Source organism: Sinohyriopsis cumingii, chromosome 11 (assembly GCF_028554795.1).
Source record: "Sinohyriopsis cumingii isolate HCF-2022 chromosome 11, ASM2855479v2, whole genome shotgun sequence".
Taxonomy (NCBI): domain Eukaryota; kingdom Metazoa; phylum Mollusca; class Bivalvia; order Unionida; family Unionidae; genus Sinohyriopsis; species Sinohyriopsis cumingii.
In genome coordinates, this window is record NC_142971.1 from 53769428 (window position 1) to 53793043 (window position 23616).

Sequence of the window (23616 nt, forward strand, 5' to 3'; positions counted from 1 at the left end):
ATTTCATATATATGGGGAAAATGATGCTTTCGGCCCCTTTACATTCAACATGCATAAACAGTATCACACAGGCAAGGTCACAACATGCTGCATGCTTACCAGACATGTATAGGCATCATTCAGCCGATAGTCAAGGGTTAGTGTTTGAAGCATTTTGAAGAAGTCATGATGGTCATAGTTACAGGGGTTAGCTTGTACAAACTCATCCAGACCATGCTTGCGAGCTCGATCAGCATCTAACAGGGATAGAAAACATAGACATTGTACCACAAACTGAAAAATAACATTTTTGTGTTAATTCTAGTGACATTTATCATTAATCACATTTAAAAAAGACTGTTACAAGTATTTCCCTGGATCAATATGTCTCAACCGCCAACAGTACCTCAACATTAAGCCTGGATACAAAACTTACTTGTGAAATAAGTATCTGCAGAAGATATGATTTTATTTACTGTATAATAAAAAGCCTCTACTCTTTTGTACATTTAGTTTTATCTCCAAGTTTTTGTACATTTAGTTTTATCTCTATGTAAGCACAATTTCTTTTTATTCCAAGTTTTCATTTGCTTTTCTTTAATCTAGTACTGAATTTATACAGATCAGCTCAAAACATCATATCTGTCAAGAATGCCTTGTATATCACCCCCAAATTATTAAGTCATATACTTGCCAAGGCTAAGAAATCCATTTAAATTGCACTGACTGCTTTGTGGCTAAATATTTTAAATGCCTCAAAACAGGTGTCCCTAGTAGACATTCTTTATCTTCTCCAACTGAAGGTGGAAGATGTTTTAGCTTCAAAGGATGTAAACTCCATTTATGTTTCTGCTTATTGTAAACTTTATTCTAAAGCCATTGCAAATATTGTCATTTTGATTATTGCAATAAGCTCGCTCATTTAACTTTTTAAAGTTTCTGAAGCTTTTAAATCATTTATGACCAAGATGGAATATAAACCAAACTGGAAATAATAAGAAATAAAGAAAAGAACAATAGCAGCTTAATGACTCGATTAATTACATAAATGTTCTTAAATAAAAAGTTCTAATGTGCAATTTACTTACACCTGAATAAAGAGCAGTATCAAATGTTTATTTCTAAATTTATTTCTAAATTTTGTCAGCAGATAAATTTCAACAAAATCCTCACTTGTCATTGATCAATGTCATTTTACAAGTTAACGCACAAAGCTGAGTTACGGTGAACAAACATTACAATGCATAATCCCTCTATCTTTTTTTTTTATTTTTAATAAACTCATTTTATTACAAAGATATGAAAAATGCATTTTTTTATTTAAAAAAAAGGTTGCGTAAATAGAGCTTTCGTTAAAAACATGTCACAGCTATGTATGGCTTCAATAGACTTCTATTCAATGCACTGCATTGAAAAATTAACAGGGAAAATAAAAATGTTACAGATTTTCCCTGTTATAATGCAGTAGTCAGAGTCCATAACTGCCAACCATATTGTGTACCAAACTGCGGTATAGCAAAAATGATCAAATATTATGTGTGTACTTGTGTTCTTGGTGGGGACAGTAAACATTATGCCATTGTGTGTGTGATTAGGATTTTTAACGAAGGTTTAACAATTTTTCAGTCATATTGCTATGTATGCAGTGTGACAGTTGATAGTTATCTCTAGCACTAGGGCATCATGCCTCAGACATGTTGCATGATGTCCCACCCAGTCACATTATACTGACACCAGGCTGACCATTCCTAACACTAACCTCTTAATGCTAAGCCTCTAGCAAGGCAGCTGTTAATACCATTTTTGCAAGTCTTTGGTATGACTCGGCCAGGGTTCAAACCCACAACCTCCTGCTTCCAAGGCAGATGCTCTTACCACTAGGTCACCAGAGCGGTGCCAGTCATAAGACTTTAAGTTTATGTAAATTAGGTATTTTATTTTTAATGCATGGTATTTATATATAATTGTTTCCAATAACATTTTCAAAAGGAAACAAATATATAATACCTAGCTTTTATTTCAACCGATATTGTTGTACATATGACTGATCAGATCAGTAGTAACATTAAAACACAAATCAAGAGTAACATTAAAATACTGGTGTAAACCCCTTGTTTCATTTAATATACTTGCCAATTATAATTTTTATCCACAGCAGTATCATGTTTAAAGTGATTTTAACTGATTAAAAAATATCATCAATTGCACAAAAAAAGATTCAATTTAGGTTGCACTTGAAACCATTGGATTTTGAAATTAAAAATTTCATTCCTTTTTTTTAATTAGAGCTCACAATCCCATATTTACCATTACTACACCCATATTTACCACTTCTACACACATAATTACCATTACTACACCCATATTTACCACTTCTACACACATAATTACCATTACTACACCCATATTTACCACTTCTACACACATAATTACCATTACTACACCCATTTTGCAATTAAATAAATGAACATCTGTAAAAAGTAATTTCTGTCAATAAAATATCTCATCTTCAGTTCAAAATAGCAGCTACATATAAAGATTTGGAACTGAGTGATGTCACATGATGTGCAGCACACTTTTAGCAATTCCAAATTACAGAATAATAGAAAAAAAAAACAAAATTACATGTATGTAACCCATTAAAATTCAATGATGTCCAAATAGAATAAGCACTGTTCATTAGCATGATGTGTAATCCCCACTGGAAGTATTTCATGATTAATGTTCTTTGAAACCTGATCTTTCTTGATTTTTTTTTAAGGAGAGTCAATGATATTTCCCAGCTGCATAATTTTTAAGGGATCAATGCCCTCAATTTCTTGCCATATCAGTCCTTTCTCTAATGCACATATGGCTTCAGAAGTATCATGACAAAAGTCAATCACAGATCCTACTTCCTGTTGATTAGGATCAAAGTTTTCTCTTTTGACACCTCAAAAGAAATGGATGATTTTAGCATCAGTCTTGCATTCAACAATGGGATAGTCTCATCAATTTTGATTCAGTGCTGAAAATTGTCAATTACATTAAAATATCCTTGTAGCACAGTTCAGCTCTTTGACATCCTCCACCCTGAACTCTTCAAAATCACAATCTTATTTACGGAATATCTCCATTAAGAGGTAAATGTATTAATTCACTCATAAATACTGATAATACTGTACAAACTTACAAATCTAATAGATTTCACAAGTGACGCTTCATTGTTTTTAATGGGCCTTATTTGTATCTACATTATGCAAGTGAGCATCTATCCATTCTAGGCTGCACTGTAAAAGATCACAGAAAGTGCCAGCAACTACAAAAGACACATGCCGCTGATAATCATTTTCCTGTGATCTAATGTTGTCCAAGTGTCAATAAGCAATGATGGACAATAAACTGGTCTTCTGAAACATAGGCGATCTATGTTTACAGAGATTCAGCCACTGACCTGCTGGAGGTGGCTTTAGTGCTAAAGGCAAATTTGACAGTCCTAAATACAATAGCTGACATGGATCAATGAGAATTGTGGCTAAAAATAGCCTCGGTAATTTCAGGTGTGCAATACCTTGTTTGGAATACAATATCTTACATTGCCTGAATACAATAGTGGCTAATCCTAGTTATACTGTGACCATAAAAATAAATTCTAGTAATGTCTAAATCAAGTACAGTAGTTTTGATGTAAAGTTTTACACAACAATTATAATCTCCAGTGTCCAACACAAATACTCATATACATCTTGAGTAATCAAAAGAAGTTAAAACAGTGGTGACAGACTTCAAATGCAAATCAAATCAAAATGCTGTACTCATAAATATATACATAAACAAGATTGGCACTGCCACGATATCAAACCATGTGTATCCATTAAAGACAAATAAACACAACCTTCAAAAGCTATAATTACAAATAAAGCATCCAAGTCAAAAACATCTATATGGCTGGACTAGTTATTTTCTCCAGACAGCTATTCTAAATGCCACCATTTCGTTTCCAATAGGATGTGGCAATGACTTACAACTCCATGTCATTTGTACTAATAAACACAGCTGGCATCCAACTCGTTTCAAAATACTAGATCCAGAATCAATTTTTTTTTATAATGATGCAAAAGAAACGAATTTCCTGGAACTGAGGATAAGACCTTTTCTTCCTTTATACTGCTGACTGTTGAAACCGTATCTGATATTATTCAGCAATAACAAGATTTTCTAATAATCTGCGGTGGAAGATATACTGGATGACAGACTGGCACTGTATTCATTTAGGACAATGTTGACATCATTAGAAGTCATTTTGTAAGACCCTGATGTCATTATGATCATCCATTCTGAAGGATCAGTGACAAAATGATTTATATGGCGGCTGTCATAACAGTCACATATTGAAATATGACTGGCATAATCTTCACTTAGTTATCTCAAAATGCTATTGGTGAAAACCCCATGTTGATATAGCCATCCATCTGGGAGTACAGATAATATTTTCAAGATAGCCACATAATAAGGGTTAGTCATTTTGATTTAGGACCAAAATAGACACCAAAAGAACTCCTCTGACAAAACCACCCTGTCAAAATGATTTTCAGTTTAAGAAGAGTAGCTTAAACAAGATTTTCAAGCTGGCCACATATTGGACATTTGTTTAGCAGTGTTTTAATTTAGGATCAAAAAAAATTATTAGAAGCCTTTTAGTGAAAACATCATGATGATATGACCATTCATAAAGAAGTACCGATGGCAAAATTTTCAAGCTGCCATTGTGGAAGCCGTATTAGACCCCAGATCATGACCCTTTTCATTTAGGACAGAGAAGACATCACAAGAGGTCTTTTAGTTAACAAAAACCATGTTGATATGGCCATCCATTCAGAAGGAGTAGCAATAACAAGATTTTTAAAGATGGATGTCACATCAGCAAGATGTTCATTATAGACCAACTGAGAATCATACAAAGTCTTTTAGTGAAAATGCCATACCAATACAACTTTCCATTCAGGAGGAGTTGCAATAAGATTTTCAAGATGGTTGCTTTGGCACCTATTTGGGACTTCAAGTCAGCACCAATTTTATTTGATTAACTAGACATTTTAAGAAATCTTTCAGTGGAAACACTATGCTGAGATGACCATCATTGTAGGAAAACAGGCCTTTAACACTGACCACTGTGGTCTTTATATTAAGACACAAGATCAGCATCTTTTTCATTCCGGACCAACTGGATATCATAAAGGTCTTTTAGTGAGTAACCATAATAAGATTTTCATGATGGCTACATTAATCATCAGATCAGCTCCATTTTCATTTCAGACCTACTAGACATCATGACAAGTATTTTATTGAAAAGCCATTTAATATGACATTCCATTCATGGGGTGTAGCAATAACAAGATTTTTAAAGATGGCCATTACGGTGGCCATATTGGATGTGCAAGCAGCACCATTGTCATCAAGGACCAACTAGATCAGGCATTTACCAAAATATTTGCTGATTTCATTGTATATCATGTTATTCATTGAGAAAATACTTTTATTAATGAAAATCGTACAAAATATATGATTTATTAGAATTCATCATGTTCACTATGATTACACCTAATTTCCACATACTAGCTGGCTTTTTATGATAAAATGAGCTATATGTTGAGGTTTTATTTGCCAATATCAAACATAGTTGTTAGGCAAATTATGAACCCATTTTTTGATTATTTCTATAAGAAAATTGTTCTCCATGCCTACCTCTGCATTACAAGTTGGTTCTCAAGTTATCCTCACATGCTAAAATGACAAAGGTGTTGAGTGAGCAGCATTTCAGTCAGAACCCCATGTCACTACAATTCCTTCAAGCAGTGTACTGATAACAAGAATTTCAAATGGCCACCATGACTGTCATGTTGGAGTTTTGATCAGCATAATTTTTTTAGGACCACCTAGATAACTATCATAACGAGTAATGTAGTTCAAAACCCTGTTCTATAAAACTATTTGTTCATGAGAAGAAGCGATAACAAGATTTTCATCATGGACGACATAGCAAACATATTTAAGGTTTGATCAGCACCATTTTTATTTACGACAAACTAAATACAGCGCAACCCCACTACAGCACTATGGTCAATGTCCAGAAAATGTCATCATGCTATTTACCAAATCGTACTGTAAGCAACCAAGTCAGTTATCAGAAGAAAATAATGCATGCACCAATCTTGTGGAGGTGGGGGGTAATAAAGTAGGCGCAAAAAATAAGTGCATCATTGGCACAGATACCATTTTTCAATCAATGCATATCAAATGAGAAATACACATGCAGAGAAAACACAGAGATTGCATATACAAAATTTCACTTTATTCACAGAACCACACATTGGTACATATATAACACATGTCCAATGTACAGCATGAATAGTTAAACTCACCAGCCGACCTCATGGCATGCATGAGAGTGAATCCATAATAAGGCCATCGAAAATATGTTAACAGAAGTATGATATTTAGACATTTTTGTCACAGATCAGTTAGTGTCTGAATTCAATGCAAAAAAAGCAAAATTATGAAAGGAAAGCTTTAGTACAGTTCAGTATGTATGCATGTGTACATCCCAAAGTCAATAAATAGTGTCTGTATAAATTTCATACTGCTAAAAAAAATTCTGCTATGAATCAGAATAATTTTTGTTATTGAAAAACTGGTTGATTTTCAGGTGTTTTTCCAACTTTGGATGGACAACTCATTAACAGCCAAATCTCATGTTAATTGTGTTTGTTTTAATCCATACTTAAACCTGTCCAGAGCTACAATCCTCTTTTTAAAAGTAAAAGCTTTATGCTCCCCTGTACCATTATCTATTGTAAATACCCACTAATTAACACTCTGACATCTATTTGCACGAAGACTACATTAAGAATAATTGTTAATCAACAATGGGGTCATTTGTTAAAATAGGAAATGGACAACATTATTCACTAGTCAACTAATTGCGTGGCAAATTTCTAACACCACCACCATACCATGTGCACGTGTTGGGTGGCTTTTGCTTTTTGTTTTGTAAATCATTGCTCCAAAATTTGAACATTTAGCTGTGAGACTGACATTGTTGTTTAGCAATTACTTATATTAAAGGGTTTATAAATTCGGATGAAAATCTTTTATCAACAACACCATTTTTTTGTTGCTTGGTGTGAATTAGAAGTCAAACACTTTTATTTTGTCACAAAACTCATGAAATTGGTGAAATTATTGTAAAATGTTGGCAGCCATGCCACAATCATGTCATATACTAATTTATTCATGATCGGTTCCCCTACAAATTATAATGAATTGCTTACACATTTATTTTTCAAAAATAAAATTTCAAGATTGCCACCATGCTGGAATTCAGATTAGCCCCCATTTTGATTTATACCAACTGGACATTATAGTAAGTCTTTTAGTGATAGTCTCACATCAGTCTCATATCAATAAGACCATCAAATAAGCAGTGTGGCAATAAGATTTTTATGATGGCTAAGATGGTGTCCATACTGGATGCTGCATCTGCATTATTTTTATTCTGGGACACACCAAACGAAGTCCTTTAGTAACAACCCCAAATAGATATGACTATCCCTTCAGGAGGAGTAGCAAAAAAAATTATTTTGAAATCGTTACTGTGGTGGCCAGAAGGGATGTCAGATCAGCAGAGATGGGGGGGGGGGGCGTCAGGAGAAGGAGCGGTTTAATGGATGAATACACTGTATATACTCATGTTAGGAATAACTGTCAATAAATAGTTTTTTTTATATGAAATTGTTCACTTTTCTGTATCAATTACCTTTATTTTTTAAAAATAACCAAGCTCTGAAAGATTTTGAAAAATAATTCTCACCCATGCAATAGAGAAATCTAAATGTTTTTCTAACCTTACATTTCCTATCCCAGTCTGGTTATCTCAGTCCAATCATCTCAATCATGGTATCCACAAGCTAGGAACTACTTTAAAAATATTGAACCCCTGCTGTCTTCTGCTTTGCCTGACAGTTGTTATAAAATCAAACAACAACAACAGATATAAACTTTACAACAACATAAAAAACATTCTGAGACACACACACACACACATACATACACATACCAACATACACACACAAGCTGAGCTATTTGACAGTGCTACAGACACACAGGCAATACACATGGCCACACAAATCCAAATTTTCTCAAGTGCTACTGCAAAGCTGGTAAAAACTTAAAAACGTATTATCTCAACTAGTTTTCTTCTTTGTCAAATACCCAGATTCCAACCCAGTTGAACCAAACACAATATGACTGCAAATGAAAACTCCTGCACTCACCAACCTGAGTGGTTCATTCATCAGTCCACGCATTATTCAACAAAAACATTTCCATGTAGTGTATGACTGCTCTAGTAATAGCAACACTTGCCATATTTCCAGGACAGAAAATATAAATTTCCAAGAAAGTCAAGAATTAGAAATTTCCTGATGTCACTAAACACTTCATTAGAACTGTACCCAGTAGGCACATTGTACTGCACAGTATTATACTGTTGCCAACCACAGAATGTTCTCCAAATTAGAACTGAAAGTTAAAATTTAATCTATTAATGATATCATTTATTGTTATTTTCACATGACACCTATCAATTAAAAGAGATAATACAGAAATATTATCAAATGTTTTATGTTTCTATTTTCTGATGCATATAACTTGTGTACTTAGGGTCTACAGGTCACCTCACTGCCCTCATTAAAGTATGTCTTAATGCACAGTATTTGGAAAAACAAAAGCACATGGCTTGAGATGCTCGTTGCACAATACTTTCAACATAAAACAATATAACTTTTTTCTGATTTTCTTTTTCCTTTTCTAATAGCAGCATATAAATAGCTAGATTCCACTTTGATAATTATTCACATTTTTGTAAAAGTACACACCCTGGCAACTTTTATATAGAATGAGAAGCAAAAATAATACCCCGCAAATACTGTGTTTTGAATCTGCTAACTCAATTGCAAGGGTTAGAAATTTAGTTGGAAAATAATTGTGAGAAAAATGATCTATGTAGGTGTTTGTACCAAGACAAGAAAATACCAGTTGTGGGATTATATTATTTGTCTCCCCACAAAGCTTAGCCTCACTGTGATGAAAATAATAGAACCCCTTGACTGGGATTTCCTTTTCTCAGTCCAAACCCCAGCATTGATTCTATCAAACTCCAAGAGGTTTCAACACATGTATGTGCCTCATTTGTACATGAAATTTTTTTGATATTATGTAACTGCTTTTATGCAACAAAACAAGATTCCTTTTGTTCTGAATGTAGAGACATTTGTTTCATGAAAAAATACAAAACTGTATCAAAGATTTCTATATACAGTATAATGAGAAGTTTTCTTGAAAGGAAAATTTAAAATAAAGGATTCTTATTGCAAGAGAATTTCATGATGTTGATTCACGTTTATGGACACAATCCACCATTTCTGACAATAAAACAAGCAACATATCAGGGTTTCATTGACCAATTCTGATCATAATTTTTCCTCATGTTCAAATCGGAGTATTTTTGTTGTTGAATATTCTAGAAAAAAATGGGATCCACACCTGGTCCCAAATCATAATTGGGTTCACAAGTTACAGAGTGAATGGTGTATCTGTGTAGTTAAAACAATAATGTATTTCATATTCTAATAATAAATATATACAACAGAACCAATTAACCAATAACAATCTGTTTGAACTGGTACTGAAACTTTCAGAAGACCTATTGCAAATTAAATTCAAACATTCTAACTTAATATTTTATTTAATATATGACATGGTCTTGTGCCAGGTTAACTACAAACTTGTTTAGTGAGCAGTGAAATATGTATTACTTATTCAGCTAACTATTTACCTCCCTGCATACGTGATATCTGTGTATTGCTGATTTTATTGGTTTGCACGACAGGTGGTACTGGTTTGTGAGTCTGCCCTGTTGCCCTGTATATTGCCTGAACCCATAATGTCCTTTCATTTTCATCTTCAGTGGCAAACGTGACATTATCTCCTTCCTTCACAGTGTTGAAGAAAAACTTCCCTCCTTCAAATTCTGAAAATAAATTTTTTTCTTCAAAGGATAGGAATTCACGAGTACATAAACATTTAATATTTTCTGACAATTAACATGTTAATCAACTAAGAGTTTTGTAACACATTTCATCAATAACAATGAAATGATTTTAACACCATGAATCACTTTCAGTTTGTTGTAATCAATTTCATGGTTTGGCTTTGAAAATAATACATTCTTGTGTCTGTCATCAAAAGACAAAATTAATAAAACAGTAAAAAAAAATGATGCATTTCTATCAAAGTTCATACTAAACTTCAGTTACAAGCTTTCTGAGCAGAAAGGCTATATCCACACTAAAGCACAAAATGGATTAATTTATGCATTGTGAATACTTGGCACATGTGAAGATCTTGACAAAAAATACTGTCACTTTTCATGCATAACCAAGAATACCAGCCTAATTCCCAAGCTATAATGAAGATTTCAATCATGTTTTTCATTGCCCTTAAAGACCACTAGCAAAACACAGAACTCTTGGCATTTATGAATTAGATGAGACAAATCAAAATATTGCTAGCTATTAGCTATTATTACATCAGGACTGTTGCTTCCATCATTGCTGATGTATGGTAGAAAAAATGCACACATGCTTTCCAGTAGTGGAACCCCCAAGGTACTGAAATTTACCTATTGGAGCAATGAGGAATTTATCATTCAGCTTGTTCACTGAATTATGATACTCTATTAACATGATATTTGACTCACTGCTCTGCAGTCACTGTTGACTCTGTGAATCCATTCTACCATTGCACTGATGAATTAAAGGAATTCAATAATAACAAATTCACACTAACTTCAAATAATTTCTTTTTTATTATTTGTTCTGCACAGCAACTGTTTTGATAAAGATACCTCTGTACAAACTGACAATTTTTATTTCCTACATAAAGTCTGATTTATGATTAAATAAATAAATGAAATTGCAAATCAAAACTGTTAAAAGCAACCTATTATATAATGAGGCAAATGAGTATAAAATTTCAAATAGACTATGTCCAGTTGTGAAATAAATCATTTGACTGCATGGCCAGATGTGCCCATGTTCAAAATATCAGTTGCCAAATCCCAAAATGGGGTCAGCTGAAATTACTTGTTTTTTTATTTCATGCTCTATCAACTAAATTAGATGCTTTCCTGATAGCTTTAAAACAATTCTTTTCCTTAATATTACAACCAATGGACAAGAGAATCTTTATACATACATGCCAACCCCTGGCAAGGAAAACGTGTAATCCCAGTGGACAAAAAGTCAGAGCAGAAAAACAGTAATCCACATATAAGCTGATAAAAATTCAATGAACAAATGTACAAAGTGATTTATTTACCTCTCTGGTCTTTTAATATCAATTCCTGCTTCAAAGTTTCATATGTAGTACTTTTTGACTTTAAAAACAACACTCTCATCTTGCATTTTCAAAACATGTTGTACCAGCTGAGACCATGGATGTTTTGCACACCAGTAGAGGATGGCCATTATGATGGCTATATTGGACTTCAGATCTGCCCTTATTCCATTTAGGACCAACTAGACACCATTAGAAGTCTTTGTGAAAACCTGATGCTGAGATGATTATCCAGTCATCAGGAGTAGCAATAACATGATCTTCAAGGTTGTTCTTGTGGTGGTCATATTTGACATCAGCTTGGCACTATTTTCATTTAGAACCAACTAGACATAAAAAGTTTAATGGTGAAAACTGCCAAGCCAATAAAACTTCCAGTATGTAGTAGCAATAACAAGATTTACAAGATGACCACTCTGTGGTAGCCATATTGAAAAAACAAATCAGAGCCAACTATCATTAAGGACCAGACAGACATCATAAGAAATTGTTTGGTGAAAAGCCTATGTTGATATGACTTTCCATTCAGGAGGAAGCATAATAACAAACATTTCAATACAGCCACATTGGATGTTTAACAATTTCAATCAGAACTAAGCAGACCATGGGATGAGTCTGTGTGTTAAGTTTCATGGCAATCCTCCAAGTGGTTTTCGTGATTTAGCTATACCAACTTGGAAGGATGAACAACTGACAATAGACCAAAGCTAAAAACTGAATAACTTTTTTTATCATGTTACACATTCCAGGGCAGAGCAAACTGCTTCCATTAGTTGTCTTTGACAACATGAATAATAACCCATCAGGCCTGTTCTATATCACAGAGCTCCAGGTCCCATTCAACGATGTTGTTGTTTTGGGTTTCAGACCATTTTTCAGCAAATGATAGGCTATACCTGGTAGTCAATATAACTGGTACAGAGAAAGAACCCAAGGAAGAACCCTGGTAAGAACCAATGACACAATGGAAACTGCTGGCAAGCTTTCTCACATACACACTGTGTTTGAGCTTGAGAATAAAACCAAAATGGACAACTCTGCCACCTGGAGTAACCCAATTAAAATCTCAACATCAGAACTGTCAGTATTTAATCAACTAACATAAAGGTTTTACTTTCATATTTATACAAGTCTCATTACACAAACTTATTTAACAAGTTGGAGCAAAATCCTATCAAGTATACAAGATTACCTCATACATAGATGTAGATCTAGGTGATAACCAAACTCGGCAAACATCTAGATAATATAATATCAAACCCTGATCAGTGATGTTCCATACATAGGTGTAGTTTTTGCTGACTCAGCAGACATCTAGATAATATAATATTTAAAAGATCAAACCCTGAGCAGTAGTGTTCCATACATAGTTGTAGTTCTTGCTGACTCAGCAAATATCTAGATAATATAATATCAAACCCTGATCACTGCTGTTCCAGTAAAATATACCTAGAACCCAGGAAATGTAGAGTAGTCACACCTTGATGCAATTTGGAATTTTGTATAATTTTTTTACTATTAAATCTTTAGGTAATTTGGAGCAAAGGTCAGTCCATTTTTTCTGCCTATACCACCCTCCTCCTAGTAGAAAAAACAAGCTAGCTGACTCTCTCTTTTTGAAGCAGTTTCCAAATCTCCTGGACTATGAAAATTCGATAGGTGGCAACCTAACTATTCTTGGAGATTTCAACTTTCACTTTGACTGTCCCGGAAACTCAAAATACATCAAAACTCATAAATTCCATTAATGTTTTCAACCCCTAACAGTCATTTAACCAACCCACCCATAAACATGGTCACATTTTAGACTGGATTCTTCATAGACCTGATGATAACATTCTACGGTCCTCCCTGGTATCCCATGACCTTGCATCAGATCACCTCTGCATTATATGCCATCTTGACATATCAGTCCCTAACCCTCCACCTTTATCTGCTACTAAGAGAAACCTCCGTATGATAAATAGAACCAAACTAATGCACGACATCCAAGCTAACCTAACAACTTGCTTACCTCCTACCGCAGAACAACTCGATAACTGTCTGCGTTCAGTACTTGACAAACATGCCCCAGCTACCAAGTGCAGAGTATCAATTCAAAAGTGTTCTCCATGGTATAGCAGTGTTAGGGACCAGCTTCACACTGCTAAAAGAGACCGCTGTAAAGCTGAGAGGCTTTGGCTTTCCACCAGACTCACTATTCATAAGCAAATCTATGAAGTCACTAAGAAGAATGTCACAAATATAGTCCATGCAGCGAAATCGAGCCACTACACTACTAAGATCATGGAAAGTTCCAGCTGCAAAGAGCTCTTCGAGATTACTAACAAGCTAATGTCAAGGAACAAATCAACACCATTTCCAACTACCTTCTCTCCAGTCGACCTTCCGGACATGCTTGCAAATTTCTTCAATGACAAAGTACAAACCATTAGAAATAAGCTTGACACCACAATTTCAATTGACTTGTTGTCACCATACAGTTGGAATACAGAATTTGAGCGGCAACCATTAGCAGCATTTGAATTTGAACCTGTCTCTATGGATTTCGTACGTACAATCGTGATGAAAAGTGCACCAAAGTCATGTGAACTTGATCAAATTCCAACATCACTGGTGCTTGAGTGCTTAGATCCAGTATTGCCTTCACTAACTGATGTTATTAATACCTCTCTCTCATCTGGGGAATTCCCATCATTTTTCAAAACTGCCACTGTAAAGCCTCTGCTGAAGAAACCAACACTAGACCATAACGATTTAAAGAACTGCTGCCCAGTTTCTAATCTCCCATTCATTTCAAAAATCTTAGAAAAGGTTGTTCTATCCCAGCTTGTATCTCATCTAAATTCAAACAGTCTTTTTAGCAATGTACAATTTGCATATCGCCCTTGCCACAGTACTGAAACTACTCTTCTAAAAGTAGTTAATGACATTCTCTCTGCGTTGGATAGCGGAAAGATTACAGTCCTCACTCTCCTTGATTTGTCTGCGGCATTTGACACAATAGACCATGATATATTACTTCACCGTCTCCAGCATGTATTTGGCATTCATGATACAGCCTTACTGTGGCTCAAGTCCTACTTGGTCAACAGGACACAAATTGTATCTGCAAATGGAATACACTCCAGCCCAGTTGATCTATGTTGTGGTGTTCCACAGGGGTCTGTTCTTGGACCTGTTCTCTTCATTCTGTACACTCAGTCGCTCTCAAGTGTCATAGATCATCATCCAGTCTCACCAACTGTATGCTGATGACACTCAAATATACAAATCTAGCTACCCAACTGAAGCTGATGCTACCATCCAAGGTGTAGAGAGGTGCATTTCTGATGTGAAATCATGGATGACATGTAACAAGCTGCAGATGAATGATGATAAAACTGAGGCCATTCTGATCACAACACAAAGACTTTCTCATTCACATCCTTTACCTCAAACAATAAATATCAGCAATGCCAACATTAAATTCACACAATCAGTATGAAACCTAGGCGTTACTTTGGACAGTACTCTCACATTGCACCAACATGTCATGAACATATGCAAGGCTGCATATCTTGAGCTGAGATGCATCAGCTCAATTCGCAAATATTTTTCAGATGATGCCACTAAAACACTTGTGTGTTCATTAGTACTTTCAAGACTATTGTTAACTCAATTCTGTCTGGTTCATCTCAATAACTGCTCCAGAAACTTCAAAGTTAAAAACACAGCTGCTCGGATCATACTTAGAGTACCACAATCAGAGCACTGGCTATCCATTCAATCCAGAATCAAACACAAAATTTGTTCTCTGTGCTACATTTCACTGTCGGACTCTAGTCCAGCATACCTATCTGACCTCACCCATGTGTACACACCAGCAAGATACTTACAATCCTCTTCTGACAATCGTATACTCATTATTCCCACTATGAAAACAAAGTCATATGGACAGCATTCTTTTGCATACCAGGGCCCAGCAATGTGGAATGAATTGCTCACTGAACTTAGACACAAAGACACACTGATCACATTCAAGAGGGCTCTCAAAACTCACTTATTTCGACTGCAAGAACAAACTTAAAGACCTAATAATGTTTCCTACCTGAAATATTCTCAGCATGTTTTTTATTTTTTAATGTTTTTCTAATTTATGTTGTTTGTTTTTGTAATAATATTATTATGTTTTTTTTTCTTATAGGTGTTGTCTAATGTTGTAAAGCGCTTAGAGCTTCTAAAGATTAGGCGCTATACAAAGTCCTCATTATTATTATTATATATTTTACAAAAACTGCCTTCATTGGATATTATGTACGTTTAAAGGGAACAGACCTCAAAGTTTTGACAAGCTCAGTCAATCAGATGCAAGATCACAACAATAATACCAGTGGATTCTCTCATTCATATTCAACCAAGATCTCACCTTATGAACCAAGTTTGATCAAATTTCTATCAGGCAGACAGATCCAAAATTACCTCATAAACAAGTGAAGGTCTTGATCATTACGGAAATTGTCCAACATATGGACAATATTAGTATATTTATCATGTCTGATTAAAATCAGGTCAGTAAATACAGTCTCTTGGATGGTAAAAGGCTTGGCTAATCAAAGGCATGATCATTTCACAATATACGCAGATCTTGCTCATAACTGAAAAACATATACCTTGACGATATAAACCTATTTACCAAGTTTGATAAAAATCAGATCAGAAATAGAGTTGCTAAACTAACGACAATGGACACTGGGCTATATCAAAAGCTCACCTTGCCTTGTGGCCAAGTGACCTGGAAAACAGTGCAAGATACACTGCCACAAATTATTACTATTTGAAGAGGTTTACTTTACAGTATGCAGTATATTTTTATTTTGTGACAGCATGAAAAAAATAATAAAAAATAACTACTTATGATAACTGACTTACCTGGGAGTGCCTCACAGTAATCTACCGTGAAGCCATCTAACTGCATCATCTCAGTGGGATCTGTTTTTCTCTCTCGGTAACTGCACATAGCAAATGTATATTGGGAAACCTTTGAAGAAAAGTCAACAATATAAAAAGTTGAGTTTTTCATTTGCACACTTTCAGAACTTTCTAGTTAATGTAGAATGAAAGTAAGTGAAACTTGCTTATCTTCATCTCCTGCAAACAAAAAGCACTAGATCACGAATAGCACAAATCCAGCGACAATTCCATAATTTTCACAGAGTCGAGAAACTCTTCGAAATTTCATTTGGGAGAAGTTTTATTTTTAAGGGGAACAGATTTTTCTTTAATAAGAACAATATCTATGAAAAGACCATCCATAACATATTGTTTCAACAAATATGTGCAAGTTGTAACTTTTTAAAGCAAAAATACAGTTATCATCATTATCCAAATAGCAACAGTGATTCTGCATTATAACAAAGCACTATGTAGATTGCTTTAAAAGTACAATTAACAGCAAACACACCCAAGCCATTAAGTGGATATTTGACATTGTGCGGTATCACTAACTTGTAATAACTTGATTGCCAATTATATTTTCATTGTTCAATTGCAATATTTCACTTTGTAAGTGTTTGATCTTTTAGAGTTATCTAGAAATTTTCATACACTTTATTATTTTAATGGGGGCAGAGTAAATTTAGTGGGTATTCCAGCAATTGCACATCCTAAAGAAAAAACAATGTATATCCAGACACACTGTCTGATCAGGGATTTTGTGTTACCCTGATCTGTCATTGCATTAAGTGACATTATTGTTATTATTGTTATTATTATTTTTATTATTACCTGAAATAGTACACTGATATAGGACTAATTTTAGTTTACACTTTACAGTTTTATTACGAATGAATTGCACAAGGTGGAGACATGGTTTTCACTCTTTAAAGTGCTGCCAAGAGAGTTTTTACACATGATAAAACTAAGTGGCCCAAGTGTGCTGCCACTGTTTATCTGTCCGACATCCACCTAAAGCAAAATGCAATGGCAGTTGGCCAAGCAATCTCAGTTCTAAGGTACTTTTTTTGATATATTAAAAGTTTTAATATTGTTACGTACATTTAATTTGTATGGTGAGTTTAATTTTTTGTTCATGATTATTGATTGTAATGGCCTAATTGACTAATGACATTTATTTTGTAAACAACATAATTCATAGTTAATATATGTCTATCATTAAGTTATGTATTAAGATAATTATTAATTGTAATGTTTAGTTCATTTTGTTTTACACATAAAGTCTTGGTCCTGCCCTTAGAAGGTTCCAGAAATGAATACTGTTTACAGTTTGGAATCATTTTTCATTCAGTTTAGAATTTTTTTCGTTAAGATGACAGAGTAGTGGGGATCAATATAAGATTGTTTACAACTTACAATGCTCCAGAAATTAACTTTTGACTCTCATCCTGGTCATCAAACTGTGTTGTACATTTTTATACTAAGGTTGATTATATTGGAATTAATCATTCCTACCTAAAGATCTGCAGTATAAAGACCAACAAATAAAATGATCTGAATAGAGTACCTGTACAAGGACAAAGTATCTTCTTTTCCATTTCTTCCAGACAGTCTTCCCAAGTGCATAGAGATATCTGAAATTAGAAACGGAAATGTCTGGTTGCTTTTGTTCCAAAAAATGTTCTTATTACATGAAACACTCCCATCTCATTAGAACAGTTGAAAAATCAAATTGCATACAATCACTTTCTATGGGACAATTGGAAAGCCCTTCCTTTGAGGCAATGACTGCAAATCACTTTTCCCAATAACTAATGATACATGGGGAATACAGTCATGAGTAAGATACACTGTCCTGTGTGATCAATAAAAAAATGAAGCAAGCTTTAACCAACCTAGACCCCTGAAACCACAATTATGTGGTCTTCTAGATTCTAGTAAAGAAGCATTCAGCAAATCCTCAGCAATAATTTAGATTCACAAAATTTATGAAAACACTCATTCACATATGCAAGTGTGTGCATGGATGAATGGATTAACAGTTGGATGGATGGGTCACAACTGATAAATATACAGATAGGCCATTCCCATTTTGTGTGCCAGAAAACTTGTGAACCTGCTTATAATGTAGAACCAACACACAGTGCTCAATGACAAACTGACTAAACATTATACTTCTGTGTGCTTTATTAAGGATCTAATCTAATGGATGCAAATGAAATCGTTTGGCGAGTACATGCATTGATACTTTAACAATTCAAGCAGTATGTACAAACATGGTCCTCTGAATTAAATAAAATATTAAATACTGTTATCCAAGCTGTTTTCAATATTTCTCATTAAAAACACATTGATTTAAAATGGTAACCATGCCGATGAAGCATATAGTTTTGGGTCCACTCCTATTATCAACCTCCACTCCCTTTTTTGTAGAATCCATGGAATAAGCATTTTCTTCAGTTAACTGTCTTCTTTGGCAATATTATGATACAGTACATATCACAATGGCACTTTATAATATAGCGAAGTTCCAATGTATATTCAAATTAACTCGCAAGTTTTAACAAGAAGGTCAGGGCCTGCATATCGATCTCACAATCAAAGCATTGCTTTAAAATGTGTAATCTCAGCCTCAAAAACAAATGGGGAGTGTGTGAATAGTGCAGTATAAATTGCCTTAGCTTCAGTAGCCATATCTAATAGTGATCCGCATCATTTGCACAAAATCCAATGGCATTAAGGCCAAGATCCTTTCCATCACATTTAGTCACATTCTGTTACAGTTTTAAAGATGTCATTTTAGAGGTGGTTCCATTTTTAATAACCATGTCCATTTTTTAATAGTAGATACACAGAATTTAAAATTCAAAGACTTTTATGCCAGAATTCTTTGCGTTAAACTTTCTTAAATATAATTCAATTTTATTTTTGTCACTTTTTGTTGCAGACATTTTTATTTTCTGTCCAATATGGTCAAATTCTGATCACCTGCCTAAAGGTTATTCCATTATTTGAAATGGCAACATCATTTGTAACTTGAAAAGGTTTTATGCCAGAATGTTTCTCATAACATTTAGCAAGATTCTGTTCTACGTTTGTTAAGAAAAACTTGTGTAAAGGTTTTCTCTCTTTCAGTAATTGTGGCCATATTTCATTGTGGATCAAATTTTTTAAAAAAATTTAAAATAACTTTTTATCATAATGCTCTCTGCCAAAAAAATCTGAAACTGTTCTGATGGTTTTTCATCAGATGAAAATAGAAACTGTTGATGGAGGACACACAATGCATGTAAAGTACCATACATCACTTGGCTTTGTGGCCAGGTGAGCTAAAACCTGTGGAATTTATCACAAACATCTGACATATACAAACATGTACATCCTTTCACATGGGAAATTTGTCATTATGGATGCATTTCAATTATTCAGTTGGCAAAATAATACATCTGAAAGAAATGAAAGAAAGAGCATCAATTAAGGTAGAAATATACTCTTGAATTCATGACCAATTTATGGCATGTTTAAGTTGCAACAGAAGTAAAATTTACATAAATACCCGAAACATGGATGTCATTTCAAAAAAATATGATGCATTGTAAAATGGTCTCAGGTCAACATGGCTTGCAGTCACTTCCCAATCTGATTCAGGCAAGTTTTAATTGTTTTTACTAAGCATTCATTTTCAAATCAAACGAACAATTGGGTCTCGAGTATCTGATAAAATTAAGAAAATATTCCAACCTGCATCTTGTACGGCATGCTATGTTCTATTACTTTTATTCACATTCTACAAAAAATTATGTTACTGGAGGTTTATTTGGAGCACTATGACATCAAGTTTATTCTGCATTTTAAAAGCTGATATTATACCAGATCCCTGTTAAACATTAGAACAATTCGGATGTTATAAATTGAATGTTAAAATGTCTCATCTGGGTAAAATCCCATTTCATCCAAGGTAAAAATGTCTCATCCAGGTAAAAGCCCATTTCATCCAGTGTAAAAATATCACATCCAGGTAAAATCCGATTTCATCCCAGGTAAAAATGTCTCATCTGGGTAAAATCCCATTTCATCCCAGGTAAAAATGTCTCATCTTGGTAAAATTCCATTTCATCCCAGGTAAAAATGTCTCATCTGGGTAAAATGCCATTTCATCCAGTGTAAAAATGTCTCATCCAGGTAAAATCCCATTTCATCCCAGGTAAAAATGTCTCATCCAGGTAAAATCCCATTTCATCCCAGGTAAAAATGTCTCATCCAGGTAAAATCCCATTTCATCCCAGGTAAAAATGTCTCATCTGGGTAAAATCCCATTTCATCCAGTGTAAAAATGTCTCATCTGGGTAAAATCCCATATCATCCAGTGTAAAAATGTCTCATCCACGTAAAATCCCATTTCATCCCAGGTAAAAATGTCTCATCCAGGTAAAATCCTTGTTTCATCCAAGGTAAAAATGTCTCATCCAAGTAAAATCACACTTCATCCATTGTAAAATCCAACTGAGAATCATTCAACTATTATACCTGCTGAGAAAACTAGTTTGGCTTCCTCCCTCCACCTCTCCAATATCATGACATTTATACTATAAAATCCATTGAGTCTAGAAACATTTTTGGTTTTGAAAAGTTATCAGTTAATCGTGTGTGTGTGTGTGTGTTTGTGATTAAGATTTTAAATGTAACTTTAACAATTTTTCAGTCATTACACTACGATGTCTGGAGTGTGGCAGTTTATAGTGATGTCTAGCACTGGGACATCATGCCGCAGACATGCAGCATCATGTCCCATCCAGTCACATTATCCTGACACCAGTCCAACTTGTTCTAACACTAACCTCTTAATGCTAAGCACTTAGCGAGGAAGATTTAGTACCATTTTTGTAAGTCTTTGGTATGACTTGGCCAGAGTTTGAACCTACGACAGCGGATGCTAAAACCACTAGGCCACCAGAGCGGTATTTTCCAAATGTGAAAAAATCCTTTTCTAAGCACTTACATGAGACAGAGAGTGAATGTAATTATGACAGTATTGGTGTCCATGTGTGCAAGAGCGCACAAAACTAAGAAAGCTGTTGGTTGCTTTTTATTTATTTCATGAAGAATTAACTGAATATTATTCATTCCTTCCAAAAATCACATCCTGTCACGTAAATACAGTTGTTCTGCACAGAAATACTGATATCATCTCAAGGAACTGTTCTAAAAATCGATTAGAATAATGAATGATACTGCATGATGCTTAAATAGGCCACATAATTCATAACGTTCACAGTTCAAGAGTCTGGTTCTAAGAAGGTGTGCAGCATTGTTGCTTTTTTCTTACATCTCTCTTTAACTAATATGACTTGTGGTAAGGACTTGAATTCTTGTTCTGTAGCCAAATAATACACATCCTTAGCGATCGTTGTTTAAACTGTGTATAAGATGACATTGACCATGACAATGAGTGAATCTGATTTTTAGGATACTGCTTTGTCAGTTTCTGCTGGTAAAGCATCAAAAGTGAGGCCTTATGACAAGTTTAAAAAAAAAAACAACTAATGTTTAATTAAAGAAACCAGCAAACAATGCTCAATTGATCATGTATACAGATAAATAGAACCAATTGCAATCAGATAATAAGCAGATGATCATGTATACAGATAAACAGAACCAATTGCAATCAGATAATAAGCAGATACATATAATCGTTATTAAATGGTTTATCTACATGTATTTAAAAGCTTGGTAGATGTAAAAGATACGATTAAATGATCATAACTAGAATTATATTTGTCACCATTAATTTGTGACAGATACAACCATTTTGTAAAAAGAAAATAAATTTTTGGGAACTATTTAGTCATGAATAATGAAAACTCGCTGTTGACATCATTAAATCTGTAATAAGATTCCTCACGAATTTCTGTACATTCCTTACCGTCAGAAACTACCAATGTACCTATACAATGAAAAAGTACTGTGGTATGTACCACCAGATAAAAATATCACAGTAAGCCAATATATCACGCACTTCTTGTGTCTGATAAGGCAAGTTTGACAATACACTGGTGTCCGACAAGGTAGGTTTGATTATTCACATGCTGGTGTCTAACAAGGCAGTTATGAAACTAATTAAACAGTAAGTAAATATGACAATTTTCTGTTATTGCACAAAGTGTAAATGTTATATAAAAAGTATGCTTACCCACAGTGCTTCATGTTCTGCGGTTTGTCCATTCTGATTGCTATCTTTATTGTGAGATTGTCTGTACAGTTTTTTGAGGTCTTCATCTTGTGCCACTCAGGTGAGCGACTACTGTTCACAGTGGGATGGAGCACAACCTATGCACAGAAATAACTGCATGACAAACATTCACAACAGGGTGTACACTTAATGAGTAATGAATTGTGTGCTTAAGTAATTCAGTGGTTACCTAGATGAAACAAATTTATATAAAAAAAACTTGCCCTGACCCCAGGGTCACACTTTGCTCTCATTCCCCCACCCCTAACCTCCAACAGACTAAACCCTTGGTATAACATGCAAACTATTGATATCCCTGACCAATAACCACTTACGAATAAAAATCAGATATGTACAGCATCAGACATTGGCACAAAGGTCAATGCTTACCATCCATGGGGATTTAGTCCTTCTCGTCACATAGTAAACCTATTAAGATTTCCTATCCATTAACCAATGCTCACTAGGTATGAACATACCAAACTAAATATGCAGTAAAGATTCAACTTTGGGGCATTCCATGCCCAGAGTGACCTATGCAACAGATTCAAATCTCAGGATGTATTCAAACACAGGGAAGTGTGGGGATGTGTTTTACAAACACCAACTTCTAGTTCATTTTATTCAGCTTGGTTTTACTGGAACAGACTTTAAAAAGTCAACACTGTTTAATACATTATTCAACAAAATGATCCAAGATATACAAGGGGTAAACAAAATCTCAAAACAATCCCCTAGCCCAGTCAATCAAGTACTAAAACTATTTAACAAACCCCATGAGGCAACGATGAGGTAGTAAAACATCAGCTCAAACCTGGTGCAGGTTGTTGAGCACTTCTATGACAAAGCCACCAGTGCTGTCCTCCTCAATGTAGCAGAGGAGATTGGTTTCGAACAACAGTTGGAGTCAGACAGGGATGTATACTGTCACCTGCACTTTTCAACATTTTCCTGGAAAGGATCATGGAGGATGCCTTGCATGACCACAAGGGCACTATCAGCATTGGAGGAAGAATAATCACCAACCTTTGCAGATG

The 23616-nt window shown here is 34.5% G+C and overlaps 1 protein-coding gene across 2 annotated transcripts in view; it reads right to left on the bottom strand.

Annotated features, from left to right (window-relative positions):
- The window catches only part of LOC149788471 (calcium-dependent secretion activator 1-like), a 237371-nt gene that overhangs the window by 119762 nt on the left and 93993 nt on the right, over positions 1-23616 (bottom strand). For both annotated transcript variants that reach the window (XM_089974454.1, XM_089974453.1), the window contains exons 7-11: positions 22541-22677; positions 17918-17984; positions 16327-16435; positions 9854-10048; positions 100-236 (exon numbers count right to left, since the gene is read on the bottom strand). In XM_089974454.1, the coding sequence (XP_089830580.1) occupies positions 100-236; positions 9854-10048; positions 16327-16435; positions 17918-17984; positions 22541-22677 (645 nt within the window). The remainder of the gene's footprint in view (positions 1-99; positions 237-9853; positions 10049-16326; positions 16436-17917; positions 17985-22540; positions 22678-23616) is intronic.